General features: G+C 34.5%; 1 protein-coding gene across 1 annotated transcript in view; it reads right to left on the reverse strand.

The window, feature by feature from the left end:
- The window catches only part of OMA1 (OMA1 zinc metallopeptidase), a 55,697-nt gene that overhangs the window by 14,471 nt on the left and 19,861 nt on the right, over positions 1-21,365 (reverse strand). The window contains exon 7 of the mRNA XM_012785124.2: positions 19,867-19,941. Coding sequence (XP_012640578.2) covers positions 19,867-19,941 — 75 coding nt within the window. The remainder of the gene's footprint in view (positions 1-19,866; positions 19,942-21,365) is intronic.

Raw genomic sequence — 21,365 nt, forward strand, 5'->3', positions numbered from 1 at the left:
CCTCCCCCATACACATTTACAACAATCCTCCTCCCCAAAGATAACCCACTATTTTCAGTATGACAGATACTAAGAATATATATTAAGGGTAAAATCTTCCACACAAATTAAAAATTTCTGTTTTTGTAAAAAGGTTTTAAAATATAATCTGTAATTAAACAACACTAAAGAAATTTTACTTCTAATCTATACCACTAGAATAACTGTAAAGACTTCAGATAAATATGTAGAAAGAAAAGAAAGTATGCAGTTATATTTTTAATGTGTACATCAATTTATCTACTTTTCCTCAGTGTATATGGGGAAGAACATGTTTAGCTCATCAGAACACCTCAGAAAAGTACAGCATTAGTATTTTTTTAAAAGAATATATTCATCACACTCGAGCTTCTAACAAAGAAAAAAGAAAAAAAGGAAAAAAAAAAGAATATATTCAGATCTGGGTACATGTGTGCACAATTCCATCATATACTCATATGCATATCCACACATATACACCTGTGTATGCACAGAACATATCTATAAGACTTAACAGTAGCTGCTCTAAGAATTTAAGTGGGGTATTTGATGGTGATGGTGGAGAGGGAGCAGTACTTTTACTTCTGAATTAGGTTATTAAGTGTGAAATGTCTGAATTCTTTAAGTACTAAGTTTGACGTTTGATATCTCTGACATTTCACTTCGACACTTCTTGTTTTATGTTTATTGTGAAGTTGCCATCCTGAGTCTTTCAAATGCACATTTTGGCTTGTGATTATCTCTCAAAAATGTTTTACAGCAATTTTTGTGAAACCATGGATAAGTGAAAAATTCATGTTATTTTCAAATATGTGTTCCGTCATGGAACCAAGGCAGTGCAGACAGCTTGAAATATCAACGAAGTGTTTGGGAAGGATGTGGCTAATGAAGTCCATGGTTTGAGAAGTTCTGTTTGTTGATTTTAATCTTGAAAATGAGCCACACGGGCGACCTGAGACCAAAGTGGACAATGATGAGTTGAAAGCTGTAGTAGAACGGAATCCATCTCAACCTACAGGTGAATTAGCAGCAAAGTATGATGTTACTATTCCAACAACACTGGACCATTTGAAACTAACTGGCAAGGTAAAGAAGCTGGATAGATGGGTTCCGCATGAGTAGGGTTCGCCTTTATGTTGTGAGAGCAAAGAAAGGCAAGCTTCAAGATGATTTCTCTTGTGATGCTCATTTAATCGACCATGTTTCATGAAGCTGTAGTGGATAACACCAGCTCTGGACCACCAACAGACACCATTAGCTGTTTTGATGAATATCTGGTTTTGAACCATGTTTCAGCACTTCATCTTTATCCAACCATTGTGCCAAATGCTTGTAATTTGTCAAAAAGAATCCCTTTTTCATCACACGTTAGCCAATCAATTACAGAGGATGTCTACTGCAATCAATTGGACAAAATGATAAGGATATTGCAATTAAGCAGCCAAGATTGGTCAACAGAGACAAGCCAATCCTCTTGCAAGACAACGCTTGACCACATGTCACACAAACAACCCTACTCAACCTACAGAAGCTGGACTTGGAAACTCTGTCATGTACTGTATTCACCAGACCTTGTACCAACTGACTACCACTTCTTCCAGGCTTTGGACCACTTCCTGCAAGGAAAAATATTCAATTCTCAACAAGCTGTACAAAACGCCTTTCACAATTTCATCACCACTCGCTCTCCAGACTTCTTCGCTGCTGGCATAAACAAGCTACTGTTATGATAGCAAAACTGTGTTGATGGTTTAGGTGCATGCTTTGGTTAATGTACTGCTTCTTTTTTGAGACATAATAAACTACAGTTTTAATTCAAAATCGGACATTTCATATTAACAACCTAAAATATATTATTTTTATTAAAAAATATTTTAAATATTCCATAAGGTGACTTTATAAGTTTGTTCAATTTATTTACATTTCTTAATTTACTGTTTCTATTAAGTAGTAACTGGAAATAAGTGATATTTCCCACTGACTTTACTTTTGATTAAAAAAAATTACACTGTTGACTAAAACATGCTCTCGAAAAGGTCTAAAATAGTATAGTCGTGACATCCAAAAAGGCAAATGTAAAACACTGCATGCTGATATAGCTAGTCAACATCCATGCTATTAATACATCATTTCTTAACAAACACCACTAAAATATTTTTAAATGTTTAAAAATAAAAGGAAAAATAATTGGAAATTCAAGTAAATCTGGTCATGGTGGCTCAGGCCTATAATCCTAGCACTCTAGGAGACTGAGGCTGGCGGATGCTTGTGACCAGTGTCAGCAACATGGTGAGACCCTGTCTCTACAAAAAAAATAAAAATAAAATATTTACCCAGGCATGGTTGTACACACCTGTAGTCCTACCTACTTGAGAGGCTGAGGCAGGGGAATTGCTTGAGTCTAGGAGTTTGAGGTTGCAGTGGGCTATGATGATACCACTGCACTCTAGCCAAGGCAACAGAGCAAGACCCTGCCTCAAAAAACAAACAAACTAACTAAAACACACACACACACACACACACAAATCAATGTATTCAATATTTAAATGTATTCAATATTAAAAGAAATATAATTCTTTAAGATCTTTGTGTATCCTGAGTTAAAATGAATACAAGGTACTTTATCCTATTGCAAAGATATGATATATATGTATATTTGTATATAAATAGGAATACATAATATAAATGTACATAACAGATAAAAATATATGATCCATGTTTATACATATATAGATATGTCTATAAATATGCAAGATATGTGTGCTTATATGCAAAATGTGTAATATGCATATCCACACAAATAATTATTTGATGCTGAATTCTAACACCTACAGGAATACATCACTCAATAGCAGATAATCACATTCACAACATAGATACAAGCTGAGATAAGCAAGTAAGGTATTCTAAAATAATTCATAAAAACATAAAATGACTTGAAAGAATTATGGCTGAAACAAATTCTGAAAACTGGAAGATAAATATTTCAATAGACTTTTATAAATTCACAAATTATCTAACTACATGAGGTTTTTCTGCTATACAAACCAAAAGCATACTTATCTAATTTTTTGTAACCTAAAAGTGCGAATCAAAAGACAAGTAAAATAATTCCCAGTTCAATCTCTAAGTAACACAGTTGAAGGGAATCTTTAAACCATATTTGATGTGCAGAAATATAAGAAATTAATAACCCCAACAGATTAGAAAGTATTTCAAACTTTAGATTAGAAAGTATTAAAGATTGGAAAGATTAGAAAGTATTAAAAAGGAACTAGAGATATCTGTTTAATATTAAGATAAGGGTGTCAGAGCTAGTCTATAATGTCCAAACTCAGTGTAAGGACTCATTAAAGCCAGATAATTTTGTTTCCAAAATGAGTATTTTATTTATATTTGTCTAATTTATGAAAAATAAGTGACAGGATGACTTCAGCAAGATGGCAGAATAGGAAAGCCCCAGATCCTCCTCCCCAAGAACACACTGATTCAACAACATACAAATTCCCTTTGTGAGAAATCTTGAAATTAGATGAGGGCTTCTGCACCCTCGGCAAGTACATAACCAGCCACACTGAAGCTTGTAGGACTACTGGAGACACTCTTACCACAATCTGTACCCCTAGATCAGTACCATTATGATTGGAAGGAAACCTGCAGCTCCCAGCTACTCCTGACAAGTCCAACATTCCAACTTTTAAAAAGGGGTTGGTTGCCTGAGGGACTGGCTTCTGTCTTGCCAGCTTTATAACACTGATGGAACCTAGAACACTCTAGACATCTGGAAGCCAGCAATAGCAGAGACAACAGTTTGAACAAGCACACAGTTGCCATTGCCCCTCCCCAAGGCTCAGTGCAGAACAAATGTTTAACCCCAGATCCCAGGTTCTCCCTGCAGAGGGAAACAGGTGGACCGTATGTCCAACATTCTAACATTTCTGGGGGCTGCCCAAAGAACTGGCTTCTTTCTCCTCTCTCTTGGAACACTGATGACACTCAGCATACACTAGATACCTAGAAGCTGCTAAGAACAAAGATGGTGGTTTGGACTATCAGGAATGTTTGAGAGGATCCCAGAATTTCTGCTGGGCTGGTTGGTTAGGGTCCTTTTCTGATATACAGCCAGTCTGTAAAAACTGGGAAAGGTGGCTACTTTTTTCCTAACACGTAGATACCAACAAAACGAGTCAAACAAAATGAAGAAACGGGGAATTATGTATGAAAGGAACAAGACAAATCTTCATAAACCAATCCTAATGAAAAGGAAATGTATGATTTATCTAACAAGAGAATTCAAAACAACCATAATAAAGTTGCTCAATGAGGTCAAGAAGAACAATGCATGAACAAAGTGAGAATTTCAACAAAGAGACAGAAAATGTAGAAAAGTACCAAACAGAAATCCTGGAGCACACTCCTGAACAGCTAGTGGGTCACAAAATAAACCAAAAGGAATATTAGAAAATATCTTGAGATAAATGTAAATAAAAATACAACCTAATAAAATCTATGGCATATAGTAAAAATAGTTCTAAGAGGATAATTTATAGTGATGATGCCTGCATTTAAAAAAAAATTTAAATAAACAACCTAACTTTATACATCAAGGAATTAGAAGAAGAACAAATTAAGCCCAAAGTTAGCAGAAGGAAGGAAATAATATAAAGCAAAAAATAGAGGAAATAGACAATAGAATAGCAATAGAAAAAAATCAATAAAAGAGCTTTTTTATAAAGAAAAACAAAATTGACAAATCTTTAGCTAGAATAATAGAAAAAGAAAGACTCAAGCAAAATCAGAAATAAGATAAGAGACATTACAACTGATACCACAGAAATACAAAGAATCACAAGACTACTCTGAACAATTATATGCCAAAAATTGGATAACCTAGAAGAAACAGATAAACTCTAATAAATAAACAAGCTATCAAGATTGAATCATGAAGAAACAAAATATAAACAGATCTATAACTAATAAATAGACTGAATCAATAATCAAAACCTCCCGACAATAAAAAGCCCAGGACCAGATGGCTTCACTGGTGAATTCTACCAAGAACATTTAAAAAATTAATGCCACTCATTCTCAAACTTTTCCAAAAAACTGAAGAGGAGTGAATACTTCTAAACTCATTTTACAAGGCCAGCATTACTCTGCTACCTAAAACATAGATGCTACCAGAAAAGAAATTTATAGGACAACATCCCTGATACAGATGCAAAAATCCTCAACAAAATACTGGCGAACCAAATTCAACAGCATATTAAAAGGATCATATACCATGATCAAGTGGGATTTATCCCTGGGAATCAAGAATCAACATACAAAAGTCAATTAATGTGAAACACCACATTAATAAGATAAAGGACAAAAATCTTATGATCTCTCAATAGATTCAGAAAAAGTATTTGAAAAAATTCAACACCCTTTCATGATAAAAACACTCAACAAGTAGGAATAGAAGGAAATTACCTCAATATAATAAAAGCCACATATGAAAAGCCCACAGCCAGCATCACACTCAATGGTGAAAAACTGAAAGCTTTTCCTCTATGACCAGAAACAAGGCAAGAATGCCCAATCTTGCCACTTTTATTCAACATAGTACTGGAAGTCCTAGCCACAGTGAAGAAAGAAAAGAAAGAAAGGGAAGGAAGGAAGGAAGGAAGGAAAGAAAGAAAGGGCATCCAAATCAGAAAGGACGAAGTAAAATGATTTCTCTTTGCAGGTGACATGACTATGTATTTGGAAATCCCAAAAGATGCTACAAAAAAACTGCTGGAACTAATAAATGAATTCAGTAAAGTCAGGATACAAAATTCAACATATAAAAATCAGTTACATTCTATATACTAACAACAAATTATCTAAAAAGGAAATTAAGAAAACAATTTCATTTACAAAAACATCAAAAATAAAAAATATATTTAATAAACTTAACTAAGGGGGGTGAAAGACTTGCACAATGAAAACTATAAAAATTGATGAAAGAAATTAAAGATGACTTAAATAAATGGAAATACACTTTGTGTTCATAGATTGGAAAACTTAAAATTTTTAAAATGCCCAAAGCAATCTACAGATTCAGTGCAATCCCTATCAAAATCTTATTAGTATTTTTTTTTACAGAAATAGAAAAAAACCAATCCCAAAATTCACATGAAACCACAAGTGATCCTGAATAGCCAAAGCAGTCTTGAGAAAGAACAATGCTGGAGGCATCATACTTCCTGATTTCAAAATATATTACAAAGCTACAGTAATTAAAATAGTATGGTACTAGCATAAAGGCAGCCATTAAATAAATGGAACAGAATAGAGAGCCCAAAAAGAAACCCACTCTTATACAGAGGTGCCAAGAATACACAATGGGGAAAAAGTAGTGTTTTCAACAAACAGTGCTTTGCATGTGGAAATTTGGAAAACCGAATTTTCACATGCAAAGGAATAAAAATGGACCCTTACAAAAATCAACTCAAAATACATTAGACTTAAACTCAAGACCTGAAACTATAAAACTCCTATAAGAAAACTTAGGGGGAAAGCTTCATTGCCAAGAGTCAATGGGTCTTGGCAATGACTTCTTGGCTGTGACACCAAAAGCATAGGTAACAAAAGCAAAAATACACAAGTGGGACTATATCAAACTAAAAGCCTTCTGCCCAGCAAAGGAAACAATTAAGAGAATTTAAAAATAAGCTATGGAATGGGAAAAAATATCTGCATATCACATATCTGATGGGTTAATATCTGAAATATACAAGGAATTTCTATAACTGAATAGCACAAAAACAGAAAATCCAATTAAAAATGGGCAAAGGACTTGAACAGACACTTCTTCAAAAAAGACATAAATAGACAACAGATATTTGAAAAAACATTCAACATCACAAATCATCAGGGAAATGTAAGTCAAAACCACAATGAAATATCACCTCACACCACTTAAGATGGCTACCATAAAAAAATAAATAAAAGATTAGCACTGGCCAGGATGTGAAGAAACTGGAGCCCTTATACACATTGATAGGAATGTAAAATGGTACAACCTCTATAGAAAACAGTATGGAGGTTACCAAAAACATTAAAAATAGAACTACCATATGATTCAGCAATCCCACTTCTGGGTATTTATATAAAGGTGAAATCCAGATCTCAAAGAACTGCACTCCCACATTCATTGCAGCATTATTCACAATAGCCAAGACATAGAAATAACCCAAATGTTCATCAATGAATGAATGAAGACAATGTGGTATAAACATACAACAAAATATTATTCAGCCTTAGGGAAAAAAGGAAATCCTGCATTATGCAACAACATATATGAACCGTGAGGACAGTAGGCTAAGTGGAACAATCTGTTGCAGAAGGACAAATACTGTATACGTGATTACACGTATATGTGGTATGTATCTCAAGTAGTCAAACTCATAGAAGCAGAGAATAGTGTTTGCCAGGGGCTTGGATTAGGAGGAAATGGCTAGTTGTTATTCAATGGCTATAAAGTCTCAGTTATGCAAAATGAGTAAGTTCTGGAGATCTGCTGTACAACACTGTGCTTATAGTTAAAAATATGGCATTGTACACTTAAAAATGTAGCTCTCATGTTAAATGATCTTGCCCACCCAAAAAAGAGAAAAAAGACAAAGTAACAATTATAGACCAAAATAAAAACATTTTTTAAATAAATGTTCAGCTCATCACAAGCCTAACTCATTTGCCTCAATAAAAATTATGGCAAACTATGGAACTTGTGTTTATGAAGCATCCAGAAGTACATAAGGAAAGAAAAGATGAAAAATGACAACTTTTCCTTCTTAAAATAACAATGACCACGGCTAGCCAGAGAAACATAAGCAAATACATGTCAGTGAAATACATTGGTCCTAGAATACTTTTTGAAGCAGTAAAGTGAGACAATGGAAAGATAGGTTTTAGAACCAGAAATATCTGGGTTTGAAATACCAGTTATCCATTTTCTTTAACAATCACTCCCACGACACTCCCATGTGCCATGCACTGTTCTCAGTGTATTACAAACATCAATTGACTATATTAACTCATTTAATCCTCATAACAACCTCATGAGGTAATTACTATTATTACTCTCACTTTACAGATCAGAGGAGGAAACCAAGGCCCATGGTGATTAAGTAACTTGACAAAGGTCATATAGCTACAATAGTAGGTGACAGAGCATAATTTGAACCTAAGTAGTCTGGTGCCAGAGTTTGTGCTCCTGGGACAATAATTCGGTCTTCAAGAGTCTCACTTTCTTCTGTAAAATTGAAATTAAAGCAGTGAATCATCAGGATAAAATGTGATAATTCCTGCAAAGCAGCCAGTCTGGAACCCAGAGCACAGTGGACCCTATTTCAATTCTTCCTTTTCACTGATGAGCAACCAGAGGCCTCTGGTAATTGCAAGATGCTACCTATGGTCAGAAGCAATGATGTCATGAATTTACAAATAAAGAAGGTTCTAGTATAATGCAGACTATAATATGAATATGTATGAATATGCTCTAAGGGATATATTAATTGACAAAGAATTTGCTACTATTCAATTAGAACCTCAGTGGGATATTATTAATAATAATCAGCAGTATAAGAACTGTTCTTATAATTTTAACATCTCCCAATGCCAAAACAATACTAGAGAAAAATATATATAAATATATCTAGACCAAGTGGAAGGCCTACCTGTAACCCCACCTGTACTCAAAATTTTCACTAGAAAGACAAAGATGTAAAGTGTTTCCGAACTTTGCTGTTTGTATTCACTAGACTCTCGAACAAAACTGTCAGCCATCACCCCCTCCAAGAGGTAAATCCTGATGTTGAATGAATCTGAATCTTTTTCTAGAATGCCATTGATATCTTACACATGTCCCAGTCTTTCTGGCATACCATCCTATGTTACACATAGATATTTGATAGGTAAAATAATCATCTGAGACAATACTACAAAGGGCTGCGGCAGAGGGTTGGATTCCTAGAGCTGGAAAAATACACTAAGGCTATTATAGGATGAGATTTAAAGGGAACAAAACAGATACAAAAATGATCGTTATTTTAGAGGCAGTACTGCAAAAGATCAAAACTGTTTCCAGTAAGTTTAAATAATATAGGAACTTCCATTTCAGAAATGAATGTATCTCTACCTTGGGAGGGAAAAGTCTTACTATCTGTGAGGCCTTTGCCAAGTTTCTTAACTTCTCTATCCCTCAGTTTTACCTATACCTAACAGGATTATTATGAAGATTAAAAGAATTAACACATGTAAAACACTCAGAACAGTGCCCAAGATATGAAACATTTTTTTTTTCTTTTTTTTAGAGACAGGGTCTCATTCTGTCTCCCAGGATGGAACTGTTGGGTTCAAGAGACCCTCTTGCTTCAGCCTCCCAAGTAGCTGGGAGTACAGGTATATACCACCACACCTGGTTACATTTTTTTTTTTTGTAGAGATGAGTTCTCGCTATGTTGCCCAGGCTGAAAAAATGTTATTTATTATTATGACCAATGGCAATATCATCATCAGTGTTGTCCACACTACCATCATCACTGTTATCATCACCTAATAGGAAACTACTTCATTTCAGTCTCACACACTTTCATAGACTCATGATTTTTCCAACACTGCTGATGGCACCACTTGTTAAACTTCATTTTATTTTGTAACCCACTTCTCTAAACATTTTTTCTAGTCAATAATTTAACTGTTTTCCAAATGAATGCAACATAGTCTCAAGATGGTTTTAGCTAAGCCATTCTTGGTATTTACCAATCTTTGTCACTAAAAAAGAAAATTTGATATAACAAAAATACTTTGTGTGTCCCAACAGAGATGATAAAGGGAGACTTACATTATTTTGTAGTTCATTTAATTTTAAAGTTCTTTTGGCCCATCTTTTGATTGTCAGTATGTCAGTTTGCCAATCAATACAATAAATTTTAAGTAAATTCTCACATGTATATTTTTTCTCTATCTTAGGTAAATTTTTATCTTAAGACAACACTCAGAACTCAAATCACAGCAACTAAAAATTAAATATACAAAATCCTGTCTCATTTCTCTGGGTGATAAAATTATTAATAGGTTCAAAGTAAGATGTTAGGCATAATATATGCATTATGAAAGTTACTTTGTAACACACCTGTTAAAAAAGACGGTCTCGTTTATCATTTTTTCTTTCTTAAATGAATCATTAAGCAAAGAACCTAAGACAGAAACCCAAATAAAACACAAAGACAGTCAGTTTTCTCTCATGAAGGCTCAGAATACTAACCTGGAAAATAAGAACCAAGGGTCTTCTTACTAATTAGGTATAGGTTATTAAAAAGTCACTTCACCTCTTTGGACTCTAGTTTCCTTATCTTAAAATGAGAAGGTGGATTAAATTAGCTCTAATTTTCCTTACTGCTCCAAAAGTCGATGATTCTATAATGAAGTATTTGACATAAACTTTAGAATTTTAAATTTTCTCTTATTTCTGTGATAAAGGTAGATTTTGCTTATTACCTAATTCTCTCACTAGATGGTGCTATTGGCATAGTTATCTCACATTATTTAATACTTGAAGAAACCAGCAACCAGTGTTTCCCAAAAAGGGCATTTGAGGCTTTGGGGGCTGAAGATTCCCCCCTGTGAGGGCTCTTCAAGCCACTACAGGATATTTATCATCCCTAGTCCTTGTCTGCTGAACACCAATAATCCGCCCCCCACCTCCCCAATCACTATGACACTCAAAAACAACAGGAGGCTGTCCCCAGTTTAGAACCACTAAAAGAAAATAAGTTTTCTTTTTCAAACTTAAGAAACAGATACTCAAGAATAAAAACAGATTGTTTAGTTACTTGTGAAATCAAGAAAACAAAAGTCACTTCTATAAATGATTAAAGTGTCAAAATCTTTTTATAGTGACAAATAAATATGCATACCAAACAAAATCAAATATGTAACAGGACATCTTTTTGTCAGCTGACAACTGAACAGCTAGTTATTCTATGTTTCATTCATACCTCTGTTCTACTGGTTATTAATAATTCTATATTAATCACTCTGATAATTTACATATGATAAATACCTTCAAAATGAAAAATTAAAACTCCCATAAAAATGTAAATATACAAAATAAACTCATTCATAGCCAATAGCAGAGCAGAAAGGAAAGAGAACCCGAGGGAAGGTGAGCTCTCTATTCTAAAAGTTAACTTCATTTTAGTGAATTTTCCATATTGTTTGCCTCTTGGTCTTGACAGCACATGACCAATAGATTCATCTCTCTGGAACAGTCCCCACTAGCCAAGCTCACAAGACTGACATAAAATCAGAATGCCAACTTCTGAATTTACAAAGATGATGACAGCTGCTCAAACCAGCAGTAGTGCAGGCATCTGCCTCCTTGGGTCAGCACCGTCTCTCCCTTTTAGGCATGCTATAGAGGAAGCCAGGGTATAATCAGAAGGTTGCCTTGGAAGGAGAGAATGAGGAAAAGGAGGATTATGTTATGTAATTAGAATATTAAATGACAAGAACACAAGTCTGATGGATGAGGGACCAAAAAAAGGATACAAGTCACAAGAATCAAGTCCAATATACCCAAAATAACCCTTTGAGGGAGGTACTATCATTATTCCTGTTTTTCAGGTTAGAAAACAGACTTGAAGAGGTTGAGTGATTTGCTTATGGTCATGTGGAAGAGAAAAGAGCTCAATTATAAGTCTGTTTTGACTGTGGAGTCTAAAGTCCCTAACACCTCTGCTAGATACGGTAGAAAATGCTTAAAATTGCTCGCAACTCCCTGTCTACCTTTCAGTTTTATCTCTTGTCACTGATGCTCTTGAACTCTGTCTAATTTTAGCCACAGTGAATTTTCAATTCCTGGAATAGGCTATTGTTTCTCTTGCCTTTGAACATGCTGTTGCCATGCCCAACACTACTCCCTCCCATCAACATCTTCACCAGGATAATTAATTACTCTTTATCTTTCAGATCTCCATTTTAAATATTACTTTCTCAGTCTAATTCCTAGACAGTTTTCCTGATCCCTAGACAAAGTTACTTACATCTCTACTATATTTTTCCATGGAATAAATATTTCCTGTATATCCCTATCATAATACTTCAAACTTTGTTAAATGTACTTATTGAATATCTCTGTTGCTTAAATTCTGACCTCCATAAAGGTATTATGTAACATTACAACCTGACAATTATGTTCAATTAATAAATGAAAATCAACATAATAGACTAAAGAAAAGCTAGCACCTGGGTCTGTAAGATCTGTCTTCTGACTGTATTAACACAGATTTTAAAAGTATCAATCTGAAATGATGGATTGGTCAGCCCAGAAAATGAAAAGTCTGGAGACAAATGTTGGCCACTGTCCACTTAAGTCTTATCTTGAGAAAGTGAATATTCCAGCTTACTGGACCTGCTTCTTATTTGTGGCAGGGTGGGGAATGGAATACAGGAAAGTATAGTATAATTGCAGTCAATGAAAGCTATAATGAGGTAGAAATTTTACATGAATTTCTGGTTTAGAAATTCAGGTAAAAGATGCTAGTAGTAGATACGGAAACATATTGAGATCTATTTTATAGACAATTTGAATTGTCAGGACTTGGTGAAAAATTAGATATAAATGATAAAGTAGAGGGAAGCACTAAGGAGGACTCTAGGTTTTTTCCAAAAGAAACTAAAGAGGGTGGTGTATTCACTGGGAAAAAGAAAACTAGAAAAGAATAGGTGTAAGCAGAAATCAAGGATTTAATATTGAGCATATTAGTTTTGAGATAATGAACGTGTGAAACAGAGAAGAGGAAATAAATGATAATAAGCCTAGAGCTCAAAGGACTTTAATTATATTAATTGTATTAACTCTACAAGATAGGTCCAACTATTATTCCTATCCTACAAAAGAGGAAAGTTGAGGCACAAAAAGGACAAATAACTTGCCCAAGATCACATGATTAGTATTCTCTATGACAAAGAAGATTCTCAAACTTAGGGAGTCTAATACCAGACCTCATGCATTATCAGTATACTGCATTGCTTCTGGGGCAACTCACACTGTGGAGACTCCAGAAAGGTTGAGTACTTAGTATCTAAGAAAGAGGATTGGGGCAGAAGGTTCATAATACAGAATTACTAAAACACTCCACAATGAATAGGAAAGCCCCACCTCCTTCTCCCTTGCAATCCCCCAACAATGACAACCAGTTTTACAGAATTCATCTACAAAGACACTTTTTTGAGACAGAGTCTCCCTTTGTTGCCCAGGCTAGAGTGAGTGCCATGGCGTCAGCCTAGCTTACAGCAACCTCAAACTCCTGGGCTCAAGCAATCCTGCTGCCTCAGCTCCCCGATTAGCTGGGACTACAGGCATGCGCCACCATGCCTGGCTAATTTTTTCCATATATATTATTAGTTGGCCAATTAATTTCTTTCTATTTTTATAATAGAGACAGGGTCTCACTCTTGCTCAGGCTGGTTTCAAACTCCTGACCTTGAGCAATCAGCCCCAGCTCTGCCTCCCAGAGTGCTAGGATTACAGGCTTGAGCCACCACACCTGGCCTACAAAGACACTTAATGGCCACAGAGACAAAGACTATCTATACTTCACTGCAAGGTTCCCCAAAGAGTGAACTAGTTCACTGTCCTATAATTTTACAGTAAAACTCACTATCCCAGCCTAAGTAGGCAGAGTTTGTCCTCCCACCATCAATAACTATAAAGCTGGACAAAATATACAAGGCAATTATTTTCAGGTAATGGACAACAGGCAGAACAAGATCCTTGAGAAATACTTAAGTTGATCTTGAGATTTGCCTCTGCTCTCTGCCTGGGGCAGTTTCCTGACCACAACACAGGGAGGCAGAAGCTAAGCAGAACATGGCAAGTCTAGCTAAGCTAAGAATTTAGGAGATAGGAGTTCAGGGCTGCAAATGTGGCTGGAATTTGTGGAGTAAGGTAATAGAAGGAAACATGGCCTCAGAAATTAGTATAGAGGTTTCTTCAAGGTTCCTTACACTAGACTTAATCAGTTAAAAATGTTTGCTCTGGGGGTGGAAGGAACCTGTTAAGAGAAAGAAAAGACAAGCCACAGGTGGGAAAGAACAATTTTCAAATCATATATCCAACAAATGACTGTATCCAATATATGTAAAGAAAACTCTAAAGTCTATAGCAAGAAAACAATCGAATTAGAATATGGCAAAAGACTTGAACAGTTAACCAAGGAGGAATACACGTAGCAAATAAGCACATAAAATCATCAGCCAGATTATAAGACTAAATCTTCCATAACCAGAAATCAACAGGTAATATCTACACCTAATGAATCAAGAAATTACAGGCCGGGCGCTGTGGCTCACGCCTGTAATCCTAGCTCTTGGGAGGCCGAGGCGGGCGGATTGCTCAAGGTCAGGAGTTCGAAACCAGCCTGAGCAAGAGCGAGACCCCGTCTCTACTATAAATAGAAAGAAATTAATTGGCCAACTGATATATATATATAAAAATTAGCCGGGCATGGTGGCGCATGCCTGTAGTCCCAGCTACCCGGGAGGCTGAGGCAGAAGGATCACTCGAGCCCAGGAGTTTGAGGTTGCTGTGAGCTAGGCTGACGCCACGGCACTCACTCTAGCCTGGGCAACAAAGCGAGACTCTGTCTCAAAAAAAAAAAAAAAAAAGAAATTACAAAATAAATGTATTACATGGAAATATAGAAGTAAATAGCTAAACACTTCAAAGTGACTATCTCTGGGGTGCAAGTCTAGGCAGAGGGGACTATTATTTTCCATTATGAGTTTATAATCCTATATGACTTCCTATGCTATAATGAAATGTATGGCTACACATACAAAATACTAATATATATTTTTAAAAGGGGAATATAGTTAATAGTATCAAATGCTACTAAGAAGTAGAACAAGATAGAAAAGTATGACAAAATGTACTCTAGCAAGGGCAACAGAGTGAGACTGCCATTCATATATATATATATATATATATACACACACACACACACACATACATAAATATCACTAATCTTACACAAACTCTTCCAGAGAAGAGAAAATGAAGAACATTTTCCAAATTATGGATTATGAGGCCAGCATAACTTTAGTACCAAAACCTGACAAGACAATACAAGATAACAAAATTCTAGGCCAATATCTCCTACAAATATAGATATAAACATCCTAATCTAAACATTAAACCAGTTCTAGCTCACTATTAAAGGATAAGATAAATGACAAAAACTGAGTTTAATTCTAAAAATGAAAATGTGACAACTTAAAAAAAATTTAATTTGCCACATTAACAAATCAAAGGAGAAAATTCATATAATGATTTCAATAAATGCAGAAAATATGTTTGATAAAATGTAATATTCATAATTTTTAAAAAATCTTAGGATACCAGAAATAGAAGTAAAACTTTAATCTGATAAAAAGTATCTATTATATTAAAAAAGCTTACAATGAACATCATATTAATGATGAAATACTTAATGCCTTCTTTCCCCTAAGATCAGGAAGAAACAACATTGCCCCCCATCAATGCTGTACTGAAGTTTCCAGCTATTGCAATAAAGCAAAAAAAGAAAGAAGAGTTGGACCCTTGAACAACATGGGGGATGAGGATGCCAATCTCCATATCAAAAATCCACATGTAACTTTTGACTTCCCCAAAACTTAACTACTAATATAGCCTACTATCAAGACTTTACCGACAACATATTCAATTAACACATATTTTGTATGTTTTATGTATTATATACTGTGTTCTTAAAGCAAGCTAGAGAAAATGTTATTAAGAAAATCATAGGGAGAGGGAATACATCTAAACCTTCCAAGGGAAAGGCTAAGGATATACAATGTAACCCAAAGGTTAAAAAAAAGGGAAAAAACAAACAAACTTTTATCGGGTGGTGGGCAAATGGGAGGGGGAAGGAGGGGAAGAATCTACACTTACAAAATAGGTGAGATACGCACCACCTGAGAGTAGGACATGCTTGATGTTTTGGTGAGGGGGGGGGGAAGAGGCGCGTGAGGAGGAATGGCAGGGGCAATATATGTAACCCTAACAATATTTGTACCCCCATAATATGAAAAAATTAAAAAAAAAGAAAATCATAAGCAAGAGAAATTATATATACTATTTATGAAGTGGATCATAAAGGTCTTCTTCCTTATCACCTTCACATTGAGTAGGTTAAGGAAGAGAAGGAAGAGGAAGGGTTGGTATTGCTGTCTCAGGGGTGAAAGAAGTGGCAGGAGAGCTAGGCATACTCAGTGTAACTCTATGGAAATAAATTTCAGTCACTGAAAGTCGAAAGCAGTCTTAAATAATCTGAACTCTTCTGCCAGATTGTCTAATGTCAATTTGTTTTCTTGCATTGCTTCTTGAACATCTCCTTCCTCATCCATCATCTGGCACTGGTTTGAAATCACTCATCTCTATCAAGTCTTCATTAATTCCTCTGATATGGTATCTATTAGCTCTTGAATTTTGCAAAGATCCTTATCTTGAAACGCTTCACTCCCCACTTTTTTGCTATATCCAGTCTGTTTCATGATTTCCTTTACTGGCTCTATAATAAATCCTGTGAAGTCATGCACAACATCTGGACAGTTTTCTCCAGCAAGAATTTATTATTTTGGGCTTGATGGCGTTCACAGCTTTTTCTGTAACAATGATGGCATGTTCAATGGTGTAATGCTTCCAGGCTTTTTATCGAATTCTCTTCCATAGTGTTCTGTGTGTAATGAACCTTCAAGATTCTTATGACCTCCTGATCTAGAGGCTCAATCAAAGACATTGGTTGAGGGAAAGTAGATCACTTTAATGCCTTCAATGTTGAATTCATGGGGTCCTGGGTGGCCAGGGACATTGTACAATGTCAAAAGAACTACAAAAGGCAGTCTGTTATTGGCAAGGTACTTTCTGACTTCAAGAACAAAGCATTGATGGAACCAGTCCTGAAAAAGGGTTCTTATTATCCAGACCTTTTTGCTCTACAACCAAAAGTTGGTGTTTATTTTTCCCCTTCAAGGCTCAGGAGCTAGCAGTTTTATAGACAAAAGAAGTCCCAATTATAAACCCAACTGCAGTTGTGCAAAACAGTAGAGTTAGCCTACCCCTTTCTGCCTTACATCCTGATGCTTGCTTTACTTCCTTAATAATAAATGTACTTTGTAGCATTTTCTTCCACAATAGGGCACTTTCCTCTGCACTAACAACTTGTTCAAGCAGATAACCTTTCTCCTCAGTGATTTTCTTAATGGTTTCTAGGAACTCATCTGCTATCAGATGTTGCTTCTCCTGTTATTTTGACATTTTTAAAGCCAAACCTCTTTCTGAAATTATCAAACCATCCTTTGCTGCCAATAAATGCTCCAGCTTTAGAGCCTTTACTTTCCTTTTCTTTAAGTTGTCACATAATGACTTCACTTTTTCTCAAATCATATTAGAGTCTATAGATATATATTTCTTACAGCAATTGCAGCTGCACCCACATAAAAGCTGCATTTCCAATATAAGATAAAAAGGCATTTCACAAAAAGTGCAAGGCTTTTGAGCCTGCTGGTATAGCTGCAGCTACGGCTTCATGAATTTTCTTTTCTTTTTTTTAATGGTCCTTACACTGGACTCATTTATTTTGAAATGGTGGGCAATGACAGCTGTAGACCTCAATCTATGGTACATATCAAGCAATTCAACCTTTTCTTGTAATGTCATGACTTTTCTCTGCTTCTTGGGAGCACTTTCAGCATCACTAGTGGCACTCTGTATGGGTCCCATGGTTTTAGTTAAGGTTTATAGCATTGCACTAAACACAATGAAAAATGCTCAAGAACCACAGAGATCACTTTTTACTGCAATATACAATTTACTGGAGAGATGAACTGCTCAAGCAGAGATGATTAGTGTCACACAAATGTTGTTCAAGCAGATACTCAAAACACATGACCTCACCCCAACAGCAACAGGAGGTAGCCTGAAATTATTACAGTTAATAATAATAAATTTGCTGTTTTTATAATAGATTTGTGTATATTTTATGTAGTTAATGATAAAAATAGATGAGTACCTCCATATATTTTATGCATTCATAACATATCTTTTTCCTAATTTTTTTCAATATTTCTAGGCTACATGGTTCATCTGCAAATTGTTTCAAATATCAAAAAAAAAAAAAAATTCCAATGTATTTATTGAAAAAAAATCTATGTATAAGTAGATTCACACAGTTCAAGCCCATGTTGTTCAAAGGTCAACTGTATACAGATTGGAAAGGAAGAAATAAAGGTTGATGGATACAAAGTCAGTTATAAAAATCAATTTTATTTCTATATACAAGCAATTTATTTTTAAAATGACACTACCATATCAAAAAACATGAAACTTTTAGCAATAAATCTAACAAAATATGTATAATTTCTATATATAAAAAACTAAAAATTTAAATAGTATCTAAATAAATGGACAAATATATTCATGGATGAGAAGAATCAATATTGTACATACTAGTCAACTGTTCCCAAACTGATATATGAAAGCAATGCAATTCTAATCAAAATTCAAGGAATGTTTTAGTATGGGTGTATAATTTAATAAGCTGATTATTAAATGTGTATGAAAATGCAAAGGTCCAAGAATAGCCAAGTCAATTTTGCAGAACAATAGCATTGGAGAACAGAAGCTATCAGACATGAACACTTACTACAGAGCTATAGTGATAATGTGGTATTAGTGGAAAGACAAACAACAGGCCAATGGAACAGAATGGTGAGTCCAGAAATAGACTTCATAAATACCTTTACAACAAAGAGATCTATATGGGAAAAAATTATGTTGACCTGTTCCTCATATTTAAAAAAAATAATAAAACAATAGTTTCTTAGAAATAATGCAGGAATAATTTATTGAGATAGACAAAGATTTCTTAACCAGAATACACTTAATATAAAGGGAAAATGTGGCATGCTATAGTACATTAAAATTAGGAATTTCTTGATACAGCCAATCTGTGAGCCCTTATTTGGGAACCTGTTAATGTATGCAGTCTGATGATTTACTTAACCATACTAAACATTCAAAGAACTGTTTTGCTTTTATGAATGAGTAGTATCTTGATTTATAAAGTTAAATCCATAAAACATATGAGAGATTCAAACAATAGTGATTTTTAATAATTTTAGTAACTACCAGAAACTCAACAAAGGATCAAATAAAATTTGAATTTAATATATGAAGTGACACTGTTTTTACTCATTTTTAAATGACAGTTATCACAAGTGATACCTTTCTCCAAATGGGAGAAAACAGCTACACATCTTATTTACTCAAAAAGCCTCCCTAGGAGTAAAATAAAGATAGCATTAGTTTTCCAGAAGGCACAAATTTAAAAAGGCTGGGATGGGGGGGGAGGTGACACATTACATAACCATGTATTTTTTAAATTTTTATTTATATATTTCGTATCTGTAATCAAAAATTTATACATGCAAAAAATTCTTTCCAATAAAAGATTAGAACTTTTTAAATATAACCTGATAATTACTACAACCTTATGTATTCTGTCTATACAGCGTCATATACATGGGAGTTAAATGAGTATCTTTAATTATGCATTCTTTCAAGGTCCATAATCTTCAAATTTCTATAGATTAATAGAAATTGTACAAAGGGTTAAGATAGTCCAACTCTCATTCTGTGCTCATGCCAACATCATTAAGACAACAAATACATACACACAAAAAGACAACACACATTCATCTTTTACTATGTGAAGGACACTATGTATTCTCAACTATTAAACACTTTACCTTTGCAGCAAGTTGTAGTCCAATTTTATCAGCTTCCGCCTCCAGTGTTCTACTATATGGTCTATCAAACATATACTAAAAAGAAATAGGATAGAAAAGCTCCATTAAGGCAACTTATTCACGACAAAAGGAATAACCAAGAGATTTTTTTTAAATTAATTTTATGGTGTATCTAGGATAAAATTTTTTATACTCTTAACATTTAGAAAACATCATGGTATAAAATATAAATACAGCCATTATTTCCTCCCTTAGAGATTAATACTTTCAAAACATGGAAAAAATAGAAAAAGTCATGCCTATAAAATTCCTAAACAGTCTGTAGTATCATAAGTAGTTTACTTCTCTTTCTGTTATTATAATCTCCACCCACTGAGTAGAGGGTTTCCTAAGAAAGATTATTGAGGCAGGCTTTTAATATGGTCAAGGAATATTTTGATCTTGCAGTTTTAAAAGAAAATTGAGAAAATGTATGTATATAATGGCCAGTGACACTACTAGAGGGTTTTTACTTCAGTGAGAAAATTAACCACATAGCAGAATGTTCTTTCTTTGATAAATTATCTTAATTTCCTTCTCCTTTTCTAAGTATTGATTAGTTGAGAAAATTAAATTTTCTTCCAACTTCAATAAAAAAATACAAATAGATATCATAACTTTAATTTTCCTAATTACTTGTATTTACGTGACTGCTTTCCAGTTAAATTCTAATTTTCAGTAAGTACTAAAACTTTGTAGGAGATGTATCGATAGGCAGGACTTTTGAGAAAAGAGCTATTAACTGGGGAATCAATCTTTCAAAGGTGGCTACATGTCTATGACAGCTAGAAATAATATAATCAATCTGATCCACAGTATGTGACCATTAGATATATGTTACCATTAAATATGACTTTCGCCCTTCTCAATCACATCTGTTTTAGGCTGATGAACTGTACCATATAGTGTCTTCACTCTGCATGAACAGTCTGCATGTGCCCCCTCAGTATATTAATGATATACTGATTAAAAATTTTGACTTTAAAAAGAGAGAAACTTAAATTTAAGTCCCAATGCTAACACTTATTAATTAACTCTAGGCTAATTGTTTAACCTTTCTACCAAAAACATCATATGTAAAATGGAACTTGTAATAGTACCAACCTCTTAGAGTTGCAGAGAGGAATAAATGAACAAATAGTAATGATAATGAATTCATGTTTACTGAGTCCTTACTTTATGCCAGGTACTGTGCTAAATGTTTTAAATCAGTGGTCCTCAACCTGGTATGATTTTGTCTCCCAGGTCCATATATAAATATTTGGAAATATTTTTCATTGTCACAACTCGAGGAAGGGAGAGCTACTAGCATCTAGTGGGTAGAGGCCAGATATGCTACTAAACATTCTACCATGCACAGGACAACTCCCCCAACAAAGAATTATCTGGGCCAAAATGTCAATAGTGCTGGTATTAAGAAATCCTGCCTTAAATGTATCATTCAGTCCTCACAACAAATG

This window comes from Microcebus murinus, chromosome 2, assembly GCF_040939455.1.
Source record: "Microcebus murinus isolate Inina chromosome 2, M.murinus_Inina_mat1.0, whole genome shotgun sequence".
NCBI classification, from domain to species: domain Eukaryota; kingdom Metazoa; phylum Chordata; class Mammalia; order Primates; family Cheirogaleidae; genus Microcebus; species Microcebus murinus.